The following is an 18,045-nucleotide window of genomic DNA, read 5'->3' on the forward strand; positions in this document are numbered from 1 at the left end:
AAAAATTTTTTCTACGAAAACAAAACTTTCTTTATAAGGAAGCAAAGTTAGAGAATTTAAATGATTTTAGACAATCACTTAAATTCTTAATAAAATTATATAATTATAAAATTAAATATTTCATGGCATTTTATTGGTAATATGTTGTTCGAATATACATAAAAATCGACACAGAACAATATATTAAAGTACCTCACAGTTGATCACAATTAATCGATTGATTGCACTTTAATACATATTGTTTGTTGCAGGCTTTTTGTGTAAGTTCGACCAATAAATTATCAATAAAATGTTATTTTTATTGATAAAATGTCACAAAATATTTCATACAAATATGTCCTTAATTGCCTGTAGACGATTTCCTAAAAATCATTTAAATTCACTAATTTTAATATCAGTGAATCATTTAATATGATCATAGTGTCTCTCATTAATCACAGCTGCCACTTTTTCGTTTCTCAAGATCGTCAAGTGATTACCCTCGATGTAATGTACCTCCACTTTGTTTTGAGTTATCTTAAATATTATATATATTTCGTTAAACGAAAAGTTTTGTTAAATTTAATTTATTAAATATACATCTTAACAAAACTTTCTCCGAAATACCTTGTGCAGACCATAATCCTCTTCAATCATATGTACATGTGACAATGTAGCTTTTAGCAACATTATGGGTGATTTAATACGCGGTAATGTAGAAGGATTATATTGTCGAGCAATGATTAAACGTTTATACACTGTTGTACACAACGTATTCAGATTTATGGGTGAAAGTAATGTATTTATTGCTAAAAAATGTTTGGCAAAAATATTAAAGCGCTCCTTCCAAGTTTTATATTTCTTCAATTCCTGTAGAACCTGTCGAATTATATATTCCATTTTAAATGATTTTTCAAACCTTTTATAGGTTTTTAATCTCTTTCGGTTTTATGTCAAATCTAGCTTCACGTTATTTTTTGTTCCAGCTAGTACTATATCGAGTTTAATTTGACATAATTATTTATGACTATTTACAATAAGAGAAAATAGATGAATTGTACGTGAACTTGCTGAAAGGAAATATTAGAAATAGTCCGAGCCGCAAAAAGTTAGACTTTTAATTTTGATTGTTTTCAAATGATTATTGATTAAATGAAGAAAATGTAAGAATCATAAGATGTTTAAAATATAAGACTGATATAGGAATAATATTTGTAACTAGAAATTATTTTTGTGTATATAAAAAAGGAGATTTTACCTTTTCACTGGATCCTGCTTTCTAAATTTCCATAATAGTAATTAAAACGTCATTTTGAAGTTCTATGTCGCTAGAATTGGACATATAATGTTCGTACATTATTTGCACTTGATCCGGAGCGCCATCGATAAGTACAAGTCGTCCTTTAAAATTCATAGTTTCCAATTTTCTTGTTAATTCAATTGCGATAATAGATCCGAAAGAATATCCTACCATTACAAAATTTCTTCTATCTTTTAATCTTGAGGATATGTGCTATAAAAATATTAAAATAATTCAGCAAATTTTATGTTTGTCTTACGATTTCAAATTTTAATAAAAAACAATTTTTCAATCAAAGAAACACAAAAATTACAATTGCGATACCTCAAGAAGATAGTCAACCGTCTCCGATAGTGTGCACCGATACAGTTACACAGCCATCGATTCCCGGTATAAGAAATACTTGTATCGTACTTTCTTCTTTTTTAAAGATATCTAAACAAACTTTCGTCATAAAATCTTTGTCCTTTACAATACCGAATAATTTCGCAATATTTGATTTCCTATCGATTGAATTTTCAATTTGCGTATTATTATCACCAGTGTTTGCATAGGAAATCTCATTAAGTTTTGCGAAAGTAAAATTCCGTATTTCTTGCGCAGTAAAAAAGATATCAAATTCTCGTTCCAGGCTTAATTTCTACAACCATCATAGAATCCATTCCAAGCTCAGATAAAGATGTATTTTGGCTTATCTTTTTCATGTCCCTTACATCTGTAAATATAAAATATATTAGATTTACTATATCTTATGCAAGAAATAGTTTAACACACATGAGGTAGTCTGCATGCGAATACTTACTTAAAATATTAGCAACAGTTTCCATCATATTGTCAAATCTGGAAGATTCTACTTTCTTCTCGGCTACAATCATGCTACTTACGACTCGCCGGTTTTGAAGTAAAAATGTATCGAGTTCATTAAGGCAGCTAGATATCTTTTGTTGCAAAGTACCGCCGATAACGAGTTCCTTATCCTCTTCTTGCATATCAGCGACAAGACCTATATCACCTATAGCTCCCCACTGAATCGCCAGTCCAGGTAATCCATCCTTCGCCCTTTTCTCACACACTCTCTCCATGACGGAATTAGCCATGCCATAATTAGTTTGTCCAGCGTTTCCTCTACCGCAAGAGACGGAGGAGAACATTACAAACTGCTGTAGTGCAGATATTTCGTTTTCCGTCCAACAAAATGTACTTAGATCACCACGAACCTATAAAATATAAGAAAATATTTTATTATATGTGACATACTATATGTAAAGTAAAATTTTAAATAGCGAATTTGTACATTACAGAAAACAAAAATATAATTATTATTAGGTAAACTTGCATAAAAGGAGATCTCGCTCGTATTTTGATCTTGACTTCCTTCGTTAATAACTTTTTAATAAACAACGACCGACGGCTAAAACCTTTTGACTATTACTCAGGAGGATGACCTTGACAACATATGTCAAGGTCAAAGTAATACGAGCATGGTTCCCTTTTATGCAGATTTACCTATTATTGCGCATATACATATAGAGAGTATTTATATACTATTAAAAAAACTTTGCAAATCTTCGCAAAAATATGTATATATCATTTGACAAACATAAGCGGAAGGTACAAGTTGAGCTTCTGGACGCGGTAATTGTAAATGCCTGTAAGATCCCCAGATTTTATTAGAGCGCAAAACATTAATAGTCATGTCTTTTTGCAATTGTTGCATATAAAAGGGATTTTGTAAAGAGAATTTAGGAGCCTTCTGATCTTGAATAAGTACACCTCTAACAAATTCGCCGCCTAACTCTTTCCTCAAACAGTTAATGAAGCCTAGCAAACCGCACTCAAAGTCTCTTTCTCCAACAATTATGATTCTACTGTCTTTAACAAGTTGATTCTCATCGTTCAAAAGTAATTTTAATTTTTGGAGCCAATTAAAATTGTTATTATCTATATTGACAACAGTCGTTTTTTTTATCTCAACTTTTTTCTTCAAAAGTATGATTACTTCCGTATCAGTCCGCTTTTCAAGAATAATATTTAAGTCATATTGCTGCAAATATTTTTCATAGTTAATTATGTTGTACTTTTCGCGTGTCAACAGATATCCACCTTCTCTTATGAGTGGTAAAAGTCTTTCTAACGAGATTTGTTTCGTCAAAAGATTGAATCCAACAGCTATTAACACTTTATCATCTAAAGATGCATTTAAATCTGCGATTGTAACATTTTGTGGCAATTCTGCTGGACTGAAACGACTCGATGATGTTAATAAAGTGACATTTGCCTGTATTAGTGGCATATCATTAAAAGCTTTAATTAACAGCGGAGATGATAATTCTTCCAATGTTACATTATCGATATCTTCAACTAATTCAATGGCTTTTATTTTAATGTTCTGATGATCTTCCAACGCAAGCTGCACCGATATTTGGATCGTTTCGCCTAAAGAAATCTTCGCACGATCATGATGAGCTACAAATATGTGTTCTTCAATAACGGGATCCTGGTTTAATTTCCGGCGAAAAATCACGGTAGCTTTAGCGCCTCGAATCTCTATTCCGCCAGATATAATCGCGTTTATTTCTTTGTATATTCGTATTGATAATTCTATAATGAGACAATTCAATCAATTATTTCATTACACAAAGATTCCATTATATTAGTAATAATGTAGTAGATAAAAGAGAATAATGTTTGCAATATTTGATTTTAATGTATTTAATGTATTTAATTTTAAATTATTAATTTTTCTTTCTAATTGACCATGAACATACGTTTATCATCTTCTGTTACTATGTCCCGCAGTTTTAATGAGTGAAGCGCAGGATCGATCACTAATTTTTGAATACTTGTAGGAACATATAAGTTCCTAGTATCGTATCCAAGAATATGCAGTTGTAGCATAGTATCCATAAACGTCACCCAGTTATTTGTCCAAGCAATATGTCCTTTGTTGCACAAAAGAGATGCGCTTTTTAATCCACGGAACCAGCCACTATACTGATAACCACGTAATTTTAGTTCTTTGTAAATGTCTCGAGCAGTCATATGTTCTTTCTCATTATCATTCTCTGGCAATAGATTGTTTGGAATCATTTCTTGTTCTGGATTCGATACAATATGTACTGTACCTATTACTACAACGCTATCTCTTTCAATAATTTCAAATTTTCCGCTATCTGTAATATTTTATATTTTTGATATTACACATAATTACGAAATCATATGATTTTAACGTTACTATTCAAGAATAATGTAAGAATGACGGTAAAGTAAACTCGTTATCGTGTAATCTGTATTGTGTCAATCGAGTGTGAGATTAATAATCGAAAAAATTTCGATGTGTCGCGCATCTCTAGCAATCATAACCGTGCAGCAGATAACAACAATACATAGCATGAAGATTCGCTACGCTGCTACAAGGTGAGTGAGCAAGTGAGTAAGCAGGTGAGTGAGTGAGTGAGTGACCGAGAGAGTGTGAGTGAGAGACTGAATGAGAGAGTGTATGAGTGTTGCGTAAAAGAGAGAAAGAGAGCGAGAAAAAAGTACGTGCGTGTGTATGAATGTCTGTCCCTCCTACCCTCCCTCTCTCTCTCTTTCTCTCTCTCTCTTACGCACACACTCCGCCATACACACATCGCGTGTAGCAATCAGCTGATTGCAACGTCGGACGGCCGGCGATCCGGAACAACTTTTCATTATTAAAATAACGTTATTTTAAGGAACACGTATTTCTGACGTAATTCTAAGACATTTTCTTCTTTACCAAAATTTTATTTAAAGCATAATTTTATGTTATAAGATAAAATAGTTAGCGACTCATGCGGTGATAATCACCCGTCGGGCGGTCAGCTGCGCCCGCGCTCGCGGCACGCCGCGCCGCTCCTGCCTGCCTTCTGTACCCGACGCGTGATTTACTAACTATTTTTGCTCATAATTCAAAAACTACGCTTCAAATCAAATTTTGGTAAAGGAAAATTGTCTTAGAATGGTGTCAGGAATACGTCATTTTAAAGACATAACGTTTTTCAGGATCGCCCTGTATAGCAAACATCGTTGTAAAAGACAAAGATTTATGTTGGAACATACCTGATACATGGACATTTGAAGATGCTGCTACAATCCCATGCGTTTATAGCACGTGTTACTTGGCTTTATATATTTATGGGCAGATGAAGAAAGGCGATAAAATACTTATACATTCCGGTACTGGAGGCATTGGACAAGCAGCTATCCACCTAGCTCTTAACGAGGGATGCGAGGTGTTTACTACCGTAGGTACAACTGAAAAGCGAGAATTTATTAAGAGAACGTTTCCGACTATTATGGATAAGTATATTGGAAATTCTCGAGACACCAGTTTCGAACAAATGATAATGTTGCAAACAAACGGTCACGGCGTGGATATCGTGTTAAATTCATTGGCAGAAGAAAAACTAATCGCGTCCGTTCGTTGTCTAGCACGAAATGGTCGTTTCCTGGAGATTGGCAAATTCGATCTTGTTTCTAACAATCCTCTAGATATGATCATGTTTCAAAAAGGTATTAGTTTTCATGGAATTCTATTAGAAAATATATTTCTGGCTTGTCACAAGCATAAGTCTCTATTATCCAAAATGATGGCTAACGGTTTGAAAAATTGGATCATTAAACCACTTCAGGTGAAAGTTTTTCCAAAATCAGAAATTGAAGCGGCTTTTAGATACATGTAAAGTGGGAAACATATAGGAAAGGTATGTTAATAATGTAACTATTTTACAATATTTATAAACGGTATTACAACAATTTGAAATATTATAATACTACTCTCGGCGTCTCTTTAATATATAAATATATATTTTTAGATAATTTTAAAGATTCAGGAGGAAGATCAATCTTTGAACGAACTTGTTGTCGCACATCGTTGTTACTATTGTCTCAGTGATGGAAGCTATATTATATTAGGAGGTCTAGGTGGATTCGGTTTGGAGTTAACTTATTGGCTAATACTACGAGGCGCTAAAAACGTCGTGCTGATTTCGCGAACTGGGATAAAAAATGGTTATCAGCGCATGAAATTTCAATTGTAGAGATCCTACGGTGTAAATGTGATTATTATCAAAAATATCGATACCGCCAACCGTGGTGATTGCGAACACCTTTTGCGAACTGCGGAAAAGATAGCACCGGTGGATGCAATATTCAACCCGGCCGTAGTGCTGAAGGATAACATTTTGAAAAATCAAACCATCGATACCTTTGCGGAATCCTTCAAATCGAAGGCCTGGGCGACGCAAATGTTGGACGAGCTGTCCAGAAAAATCTGTCCTAATCTACAGCAGTTTGTAATGTTCTCCTCCGTCTCTTGCGGTAGAGGAAACGCTGGACAAACCAATTATGGCATGGCTAATTCCGTCATGGAGAGAGTGTGTGAGAAAAGGGCGAGGGATGGATTACCTGGACTGGCGATTCAGTGGGGAGCTATAGGTGACGTAGGTCTTGTCGCTGATATGCAAGAAGAGGATAAGGAACTCGTTATCGGCGGTACTTTGCAACAAAAGATATCTAGCTGCCTTAATGAACTCGATACATTTTTACTTCAAAACCGGCCAGTCGTAAGTAGCATGATTGTAGCCGAGAAGAAAGTAGAATCTTCCAGATTTGACAATATGGTGGAAACTGTTGCTAATATTTTAAGTAAGTATTCGCATGCAGACTATCTCATGTGTGTTAAACTATTTCTTGCATAAGATATAGTAAATCTAATATATTTTATATTTACAGATGTAAAGGACATGAAAAAGATAAGCCAAAATACATCTTTATCTGAGCTTGGAATGGATTCTATGATGGTTGTAGAAATTAAGCAAATCCTGGAACGAGAATTTGATATCTTTTTTACTGCGCAAGAAATACGGAATCTTACTTTCGCAAAACTTAATGAGATTTCCAATGCAAACACTGGTGATAATAATACGCAAATTGAAAATTTAATCGATAGGAAACCAAATATTGCGAAATTATTCGGTATTGTAAAGGACAAAGGTTTTATGACGAAAGTTTGTTTAGATATCTTTAAAAAAGAAGAAAGTACGATACAAGTATTTCTTATACCGGGAATCGATGGCTGTGTAACTGTATTTAATCACTTGGCATCAAGCGTTAAATTTTCCATGACATCGTTGCAATGTAACACAAACAATATTAACGCTATGAACACACTATCGAAGACGGTTGACTATCTTCTTGAGGTATCGCAATTGTAATTTTTGTATTTCTTTGATTGAAAAATTGTTTTTTATTAAAATTTAAAATCGTAAGACAAACATAAAATTTGCTGAATTATTTTAATAATATTTTTATAGGACATATCCTCAAGATTAAAAGATAGAAGAAATTTTTTAATGGTAGGATATTCTTTCGGATCTATTATCGCAATTGAATTATCAAGAAAATTGGAAACTATGAATTTTAAAGGACGACTTGTACTTATCGATGGCGCTCCGGATCAAGTGCAAATAATGTACGAACATTATATGTCCAATTCTAGCGACATAGAACTTCAAAATGACGTTTTAATTACTATTATGGAAATTTATAAAGCAGGATCCAGTGAAAAAGTAAAATCTCCTTTTTTATATACACAAAAATAATTTCTAGTTACAAATATTATTCCTATATCAGTCTTATATTTTAAACATCTTATGATTCTTACATTTTTTTATTTAATCAATAATCATTTGAAAACAATCAAAATTAAAAGTCTAACTTTTTGCGGCTCGGACTGTTTCTAATATTTCCTTTCAAGAAGTTCACGTACAATTCATCTATTTTCTCTTATTGTAAATAGTCATAAATTATTATGTCAAATTAAACTCGATATAGTACTAGCTGGAACAAAAAATAACGTTAAGCTAGATTTGACATAAAACCGAAAGAGGTTAAAAACCTATAAAAGGTTTGAAAAATCATTTAAAATGGAATATATAATTCGACAGGTTCTACAGGAATTGAAGAAATATAAAACTTGGAAGGAGCGCTTTAATATTTTTGCCAAACATTTTTTAGCAATAAATACATTACTTTCACCCATAAATCTGAATACGTTGTGTACAACAGTGTATAAACATTTAATCATTGCTCGACAATATAATCCTTCTACATTACCGAGTATTAAATCACCCATAATGTTGCTAAAAGCTACATTGTCACATGTACATATGATTGAAGAGGATTATGGTCTGCACAAGGTATTTCGGAGAAAGTTTTGTTAAGATGTATATTTAATAAATTAAATTTAACAAAACTTTTCGTTTAACGAAATATATATAATATTTAAGATAACTCAAAACAAAGTGGAGGTACATTACATCGAGGGTAATCACTTGACGATCTTGAGAAACGAAAAAGTGGCAGCTGTGATTAATGAGGGACACTATGATCATATTAAATGATTCACTGATATTAAAATTAGTGAATTTAAATGATTTTTAGGAAATCGTCTACGGGCAATTAAGGACATATTTGTATGAAATATTTTGTGACATTTTATCAATAAAAATAACATTTTATTGATAATTTATTGGTCGAACATACACAAAAAGCCTGCAACAAACAATATGTATTAAAGTGCAATCAATCGATTAATTGTGATCAACTGTGAGGTACTTTAATATATTGTTCTGTGTCGATTTTTATGTATATTCGAACAACATATTACCAATAAAATGCCATGAAATATTTAATTTTATAATTATATAATTTTATTAAGAATTTAAGTGATTGTCTAAAATCATTTAAATTCTCTAACTTTGCTTCCTTATAAAGAAAGTTTTGTTTTCGTAGAAAAAATTTTTTTCTAGTTTTCGATGCCAATGTTCAAAATGTTTTAAAATCTTGAAAAAAATACATTTTTAAAAAATGTCTAAAATATATGACTGTATGTATGTAATATTATTCAAACGTCTATAACTTAAAAATTGTTTGAATACTGCATTTCGGCATACAGTAGAACAGTACAATTTTGGTAAAATAGTACCATATTTTTATTTTGCATTTTCTTATTTCATCATTTATTTACTATCATTTTTTAAAATTTAAATAGTATGTGTATACATATATATATTTTAAATTTTCAGACAGTTTCTATTTTTCAAAAAATGTTTATTTATACTCTAACTTCAGCAAATTTTGTGATATCATACTAATTTTTTTTTAATTTTAATTCAATAGAATATTATTAAAGGACGATTGGTATTAAATTTGGTGAGAATCAATTAAAAGGTTTATTTTTCATGAAATTTTAAATTTTTAAAAATGTTCGTGCACGCTTTAATTAGCGTATATTTTGAGATATCGTGTTAAACTTTTTATACGAATAGAATATCATTAAAGTATAATTAATAAGAGTTGGAATTAAGTCATCGTAGAATTAGTTGTCGGTGAGATAATCAAATCGAGATAATCAAATAATATTACGCATTACAACGCGGAAGCCGCTAATGAAGAAAGATGCGGACATTGAACAACTTGTACAATCGATTGTTGCTTCATTATAGATTCAAGATCTAACAATTGAAGTAATGCATGAATAAAAAGTTATTAAATTGACATCCGATAATTTTTTTTTTTATACATGAAATCGTCAATATTATTTTATTTATTTAATTTTGAAAATTGTATTGATTATATGTATTACTAGTTATGTGAAAATGTGCATCTCTTGTTAATGAGAAACTTAAACAATTTGTAATCGTTTTGCAACGCAATAATATTACTAATGTGTATGATGCAATAAAGGCGATACGTGAGAGTGATGCGTTCAATAACGCATCAATTGTAGATTGCGAATTATTAACATAAAGCATTAACATGTTGTAAATGATGTTCTTCATGATACATACAATAAATAAATAATTTTTTATCAATTCGATTTATTATTTTAAGTATTTCTTCCTTTTCTTTATGTATGAATTAAAATGTAATAATCGGCAATTTTTGGTCTTTTCTCAACACACTCTGCTAAAGATGCTAGAGAAATGCTGAGATAGATGAAATGTGATATTCTAATTAGAAAGAGATGTGATATTAATGTAATAGATTATGTGATCTTAAAATACATAATGGGATATATACAAAGGATCGTCCCGATTGCGCACATTACCGATCAAATACGACGATATTTCTCGATCGGATACAGTCTCTATCGGATACAATGCGCAATCGCGATTCACTCATAATCAAAAGAAGTCTGTAACATTAGAATATCATCTAATATCGTTCTTGCGACTTCCGCATTATGACTTCAGAAGATTATTTTTCGTTATTCTTATCGAAGATGATAATTTGATGGAAGTTGACAATAACTTGGACGAATCATCCGACGAAAATCGCGAATTCTTTACGAATAATCTGATTGCGCGATTGTAGTGAAAACTTTACAGAAATAACTCAACAAATTTTAAAATGAACTGAAATTAATGTCATAGATATTGTGAAGAGAATGTGTTTTATATATTTTTATATATTTTTATTATACAATTTTTTAAAGACAATAACATTTGATTTTGCATATATTATTTATTACGAATATCGGACTTATTTTCTACTCGTGATATGCAAAAATATGAAATTCTATCTAACCTTGACCTATTCTGAGAATGAACTTTGCTTCGTCTTGCAAAGTGCACGCGTGGACACACGCATGTCCTCTTCTACGAAGAGGGCTCCACTTGGAGAAGATATAACCCATACAGCACTAAAAGATTGCAAAAATATTGCATAAACCTAACATTGAAACATTGTAATATTGCATAGAAGTTGCGAAATGTTTTTGCATCACTACTAGAAGCTTGCAGCAACGTTGAAATATACGCCCTACTAAAAGCTTGCAGCAACGTTAAATTATTACAATGTAAGATTATAGTAATGTTACGGTGCAACGTATTTCTAATATTAAAATATGTTTTGCTATAAATGCAGAACGCCTTAAATTTAATAAATAAATTTTAAAAATATAAGAAGATATTTAAGGAAGATAGGAAAAATGCTTTTAAAAAATATCTATTAGTTAGTGTTTCTTATTAAATATTTATCTCGATTATCTATATACAATTATTTTACATACACTCGACACTAAATATTTTAATACGTGCAATAATGGCTATTTCCCATTTACCCATTCAATTGAGAAAAATCTATTTAATATTTTTGGTAGTCACAATTTCTACTTTTTGCCTAATGTGTTGCTTACACACTGCTTATTACCAGCGCAAGTTCTAATTGGCTTTCTGCTTTTCTGTTTTGTTGCCAAGGTGTAAATGCACCCTAAGGGCCATTCCAGAATACGTTGCAAATGTTCCGTTGCCAGTTGCTTAACCATTGCGATCGAATTAACGTCAAGCTAGTTTGACGCTAATTCGATCGCAATGGTTTGTCAACTGGCAACAGGATATTTGCAACGTATTCTGAAATGGTCCTAATAGATTAATCTGACAGAGAGAGAAAGAGAGAGGAGAGAAAGAAAGAAGAGAAAGATAAAGAGAGAGAGAGAGAGAGAGAGAGAGAGAGAGAGAGAGAGGCTGCATTCAGCGGACTCAACCGCTAAATACCAATCGAACGTGATTGGTTTCTACTTTCAGATCCAGCCAATCAGCGTCGAATTACATTGGAAAATCTAGAAATGTTGCTCAATTGTTGAGTCCGCTGAATGCGGGCTTTAAAAATTCATGTGCAAAATAATTAACAATTGTTATCAATTGATAATGTTTATTTTTAAGCTTTTTTATTTTATTTTATGTAATTTTTGTTTTACTAATTTACTCCAAATCATCAGGGTGTTGTAGATTTTGTAATTACATTTACATGTAAATTGTTTACATATTGTTTTTATGATGTTTATACGAATTTTTTTCGTGTGAACTATGTAAACTATTTTAAACTAAATGTCAAGAAAAACAGTAATTAAATAGTTAATATAATATAATTATATATATATATATATATATATATATATATATATATATTATATAGAATATAATATTATATAGAAGGGCTACAAGAATATGCAATAAAAAGTGGAGGGTTCCATTTTAAAAATTCAAGGTGGCCTTGTCGTGACCTTGGCGACGCCATCCAAGGTCAAACACATGGCGACAGTATATAGTCCTTTTTACACCCTACAACTTTTGTTTGAAACAATTTTTTGTAGGTAGTGTTAGTGTTTAGTAGGTAAACCCTATGTTTTGTGATATTTCGAGGTCCCGACTCTTTCGAACACTTCGTATGCCGTAGCGATGTAATGACACGTTTTCGACTACAGGTTCATTTGCAAAAAATGATTCTTATGGTGCTCCCAACAATCTCTGAAAATTTGGCGTTTGAATTTCCGAACACTCTATATATACTGGGTGTTAAAAAAGTCTGGACACGGTCGAATATCTCGATAAGGAAATTTTACTAGAAAGTGTTTCAGACAAAAGTTGTATGGATTCTAGGGGGACATAACATGGTACCATTGGTTTTACCTTGAAGAGTTATTTGAAGGTCACATAAAGGTCACCTTCAATTTCTTAAATGGAACCCTCTACTTTTTATTGCATATTCTTGTAGCTTATCTCGAGGGCTTTCCAAAACACTATAATAAAATATTTTTCCCTGAAGTACTTTTTGAGTTATAAGGCTTGAAATCATTTCTTAATTTTACATAAACCGTAAAATATCTTGTAAAATATTCATTTCTCGATTATCTTACCTTCATACTTTTATGTACAAAATAATGAGAGAAATCAATTGATGTAAAGAAAACATACAGTTGTTTTTAAAAAAAATATGGAATTGTTAATTGCAAATTATATCTTACTTCGACCTGAAGGTCATTTATGCGATTTAGAATTTGTGTAAAACTTTTTTAAATTATATACATCATATAAAAAATGCTTTAGGAATTAAAGTAATCTTAACTCATTTAGTATCGATTACGAATTAATATCACATAATTTATTGTACTTGGCTAATAGTATTGATCTCATATCGGTTTTTAAATATTTTATTTTTATCACTCTTTTAGATTTTTTTATTTTTTTTATGTACTTGGCGTCTTTTTTTACCTTTATAAGGTTTTTTTTAGGGGATTTCACTGCTTTTTGTAAAAAATATTATTTCTACAGGAAATATATGTTAGATTTTTTAAAGATATTTTTTTATGTGCTTGACGTATTTTATTTTGCCGTTATAAGGTTGTTTCTAGAGGGATATCACCACCTTTTTTTGTAAAAATTTATATTATTTCTGCAAAAAATATATACGCATTTTTAAAAATCTTTACTAAGGATAAGTCTCGTATTTTTACAAGGTTTCATTTTCTAGATATTAGAGTTCACTCCCAAGGGGTGGTTTTTGAATATTGTTATAATACGATAAATTAGTCTCCTTAGAAGTCTTATCTAACGGCACAGTTTTTATATTTTTGTGATACCGTTTTCGAGATAGATTAGATTTTACCTCCAAGAGGTTTTTGAAACTTGTTATGCGATAAATTAATCTCTCACACGTATACACACACATATACACATATCACACGTATGCACACACATGTACATAAATGGTTTTGTTTCTTAAAGCATTTTTGCACACTAAAGCGAATAATCATATATGCGCGGTATGAACGCAGCTTGAGGGACAAAATCGCTTTGAATGTGTGCGTGCGAAGATACGTTCATGAGTCTGAACCTTATTATGAAGGAAAATGAAAAATGTCACAATTCTGACATGCGATTATCATTTCTCGGAATTGACTGCACCGATTTTATTCAAACTGGTCACAATCGAAAGCTTGTATTCACATTATACAAGAAAAATGCCGTTAGATTTTTAATTACGGCTTTAGTTTCTGAAATATTTAAATCGAAAGTTTATGTGACGTCATTTAACGTAAAATTTCGGATAAGCTACTTGGTAGCGCCGCGTCGAGAACAGTGACTCTCAATGCTCGAATCCAATTTTTATCAGTTTTTTATGTACTTGGCGTCGCTACCGCGTCGCTTGATATATATATATATATATATATATATATATATATATATATATATATATCCTTTCCCTCTATATCTCACGTAATATTTAATTGAAGTTTGTCGTTTCGAAGTTTGAAGATTTATCGATTTTGACTCAAATAGCAATAGCAATATTCAGGAAACTATTTAAAAGCAGAATGAAAAGTAATGAATATTGAAACCAGAAATAATAATATATGTGACAAAACGTATGTTGGCTTTAATTGAAATTTTTAATATAATCACACAACCAAATTATATGAGCGAGTAATTTAGAATTAACTCTATGTGGAAAAACGGATCTTCAACCATAGCGATCAAATGATTGCAACTAATTTAACTTGCGCAAAATTTAATGTCATAAATAGGAATTAAATATCTTAAAAATAAATATCTTATAAATAGTACAAGATATAAACAACTCTTCTTTATTTATTTCATACATTAAATTCTTGAAAAGAGATAATTCTTTATGATGGAGATATAATATAAAATGTAATATATCTTTATCTCTCTCTCTCTCTTTTATACATATATAGAGATAATACGATTCTTTATTTAATTTTCTCTTGCGAATGCTTTTTTAGAAAAATTGTCTTTATAAATAAAAGCTTTATATACGAAAACGGAATAAAGAACATAAACAAGTATACACCTTCTGTCCATATGTAAGATATGCTACGTATAATCAAGATGATATTTATATAACACTACGTACCTTCAAATTATTGTCAGATATGTCAACAGAGCCGTCAGTTAAGATAGTCTCTTGAAGCAGTACGTTCGCGATTAAATGCTTTTGGTGTTAAATCTGGTATTAAACCTGGCTGATTCAACTAATAAGACATTAAATATATAATAAAATATTCATCTTTCTTTCTTTAAATGTGCATACAAAATTGTGTGGAGTAACAGGTAACGCTTCTATTTTATAAAAGACCTTTTCTTTAATTTTCAAATCCACTAATTCCTTTTATTGTAAATATTATTTTTATCTTTTGCATACATTAGTGTTAATAGAAATGAAAACATTTACGCGTGTATTGTGATATTATGTTTCGACCATTTTGACATATAGAAAATGTAAAATCTGTAAGCTAAATTTCTTTTTGACATTATAAAATTATTGTGCAATTAATTTTACATACTATAGCTATAAAATTATCTTAAAAACGTATAATATTACCTGTGTTTTGTTTTTAAAATATTTTTTATAATGAATGTCTAGGACCAGTAGGATATGTTAATTTGAATATGTAATGAACAAATGAACAACAAATAATGAAAAATTAACATTTTATTCAAAAAGATGTGTTGTAAAAAATACTAACATAATTCTGTTTAGAATTTTGTCCGAATGTTTGATCCAATTCGCTATATCATCAAAATTTCAAATATTTGACTTCCGTTATACGTTTGTTGTTTATATGTTTTTAATACATTTCTCACTTAGGGAACAGATTGATCTTGAAAATAACATTAGTAAACATACAATCCATATCACGAATAAAATCCCATTGTTGAGAATATTCCTTCATTTCTCATACATTTTAATGCTTAAATTTAACGTACATATATATATATATATATATATATATATATATGTGTGTGTGTGTGTGTGTGTGTGTGTGTGTGTGTGTACATGTTAAATTTATATAAATATATACATAAGAAAAAAATAATTAAAATTCCGGGTCAATGAACCGAGATCGCGTATCTTGTGGCGACAAACAAAAGAAACAGCACCTATATATTATTTTGGCAAAGATGGAAAAAACTGTGAAAATAACATATGAATCAAGTGCAAGATTTATTGACAATAGACAAACGTTTCTACCCTATTCGGGTTCTCTTCAGTGAAAAAGATAATTAGTTAATTGACAAACGCAAACAAAAGAGTCGAGTGGTACAAAACATTGTTAGCATGTAAAAGTCGCAAAAAATAAAATAAAAGTGTCATTGCGCATCAAAGATTAATTTATGTCTGTGAACGTGTGCAAACATGACGCTCGAATTATTTATAATAACTTACATAAACAATTATGGAGTTGCCGGTATATAAAGGTATCGGAACGCATAAAAGACGGCGACGAATCTGTTTACGCATGAGAGACAATAACCGATTAGTGTACATGTGCAAACATGACACTCATCTTAGGCGTTGAAAAGTCTCTAAAAAGGATCGTTCCTCCATATAAAAGCATGGCAAAATCCAAGAATTTAGTAATCAGAAGTAGCGAGTCATTAATGTGTTTATGGTCCTGAAAATTACCGTGGTAAATCTGTAAAAATTATAAGCAGAAGGAGTCAAGAAGACCCAACATACATGTCAACAGATGTCGCAAAAATAATATGTTATGTACCGAAGCAATAAAATAACAAAGACGAACCGTTACACTTTTGAAATCAAACGCAAAGATAAATAACATGAAATAAGAAATAAAAATAAAAAAAGGGATTCGCAAAATAATAACCGTTGAAACAAAAGGTAAGAAGCAGTTGAAAAAATTCGATAGAGAGCTCACCAAGACGCCCGGAAGAAAGCAGAAAGGAGTTAGGCCCATCCAAGAGCCCGAGAAGCGTCGAAACTCATGTATCGATGGATCGCAAGTTCGAACAGTAATAAGACACGCAAGCCGAAATATCGAAGCTAGCTGTTAGAGAGGGAGGGGATAAAGGAAATAAAAAAAGGGGGGGAAGGAAAGGAAAAAAGGAGGTAGAAGGAGAGGGAAAGGATAGGAATAAAAGAGAGATAAAAGATATGCTAGACTAAATTTCTAAAGGAGTTAAACTAATTTTTTTAAAATGGGAAAGTAAGAGCTATCCAGCAGATCCGTGTCCTCTTTGATATTAATACTGTTAGATTGATTTTTGATATGCAGCATTTTAGATACCAGTCTTTTAATGTAATGTGGTTCGTTGTCTAATATGAAAACGTTATTCCAATCAAATTCATGACCTGCTAATCTGTGCTCCGACACAACGCTTAAATTAGCAGATGGATTATCTATGTTAGAACGATGTTCTTTGATCCGAGTAGTGAGTTGTCTCTTAGTTTGTCCTACGTAAGAGGCATTACAGTCAAGACAGTTAATTCTGTAAACTACATTGGTTTTTTGTTCGTTGGGTAGGGGATCCTTGTGTACTTTGATGAAACAGTTTAGCTTATTAAGAATGAGGAATGCTAATTTTTTATTAAGGTGATGCGACAGAGGTATAAATTTAGGAGCTATGTTTTTAATCAGATGTAGAAAGACAAGGAGAAGTAGACGAAGGAAGAGAGTTGACTGAATTAGGAATAGAAAAAATTAGTTTGTGAATTCTATTGCCGATAACTTTAAAAATTAAACTAAGAGGATAACTATTTTCAATTAAAATTTTAATGATGAAATGTTTTTTTCATGGAACTGCGGGTGCGAGACGTGGAACACTTTGTCAGTCAAGCTCACAATAATGCCTTTCTTATGGGCCATAGGATGGTGTGAATTAAAATTTAGGAAACGTCCTGAAAAAGTAGGTTTTCTGTACCAGTCCGTTACGATTTTATTGTCCTGAATAATAAGTGAAACGTCAAGAAAACTCAATGATCTATTTTGTTCAATTTCTACTGTAAATTGAATTCTATGATGGAAAGAATTAAAGATTTTTTTAATATCTGAAATGAGTGTGAGGGGTGCAGCCGATATAATATCATCGACGTATCTAAAGTAGAAAGGAACACTACAAGGCAATTGTTTGAGT

The 18,045-nt window shown here is 31.2% G+C and overlaps 1 protein-coding gene and 2 pseudogenes across 2 annotated transcripts; 2 read left to right on the forward strand and 1 right to left on the reverse strand.

Annotated features, from left to right (window-relative positions):
- Positions 1-402: 402 nt before the first annotated feature.
- On the reverse strand, positions 403-4,369 carry LOC145960145 (uncharacterized; annotated as a pseudogene). The gene is made up of 7 exons (XR_014435267.1): positions 4,048-4,369; positions 2,880-3,880; positions 2,082-2,496; positions 1,927-1,994; positions 1,238-1,492; positions 607-858; positions 403-516 (listed from the first exon to the last, which is right to left on the reverse strand). The product of XR_014435267.1 is annotated as an uncharacterized LOC145960145 (transcript).
- A 1,076-nt stretch (positions 4,370-5,445) lies between these two features.
- Positions 5,446-5,985, forward strand: LOC145960146 (fatty acid synthase pseudogene; annotated as a pseudogene).
- A 324-nt stretch (positions 5,986-6,309) lies between these two features.
- LOC145960614 (fatty acid synthase-like) lies at positions 6,310-8,750 on the forward strand. Its single transcript, XM_083080210.1, has 5 exons — positions 6,310-6,949; positions 7,037-7,503; positions 7,618-7,872; positions 8,251-8,502; positions 8,593-8,750. The coding sequence occupies exons 1-5, from the start codon at positions 6,550-6,552 to the stop codon at positions 8,704-8,706; spliced, it is 1,488 nt and encodes a 495-aa protein (XP_082936336.1). The 5' UTR covers positions 6,310-6,549; the 3' UTR covers positions 8,707-8,750.
- Positions 8,751-18,045: the final 9,295 nt, after the last annotated feature.

The sequence above is a fragment of the Camponotus vicinus genome, unplaced genomic scaffold (genome assembly GCF_025532165.1).
Source record: "Camponotus vicinus isolate PSW18456_S1 unplaced genomic scaffold, iyCamVici1.0 SCAF_10, whole genome shotgun sequence".
Lineage (NCBI taxonomy): Eukaryota > Metazoa > Arthropoda > Insecta > Hymenoptera > Formicidae > Camponotus > Camponotus vicinus.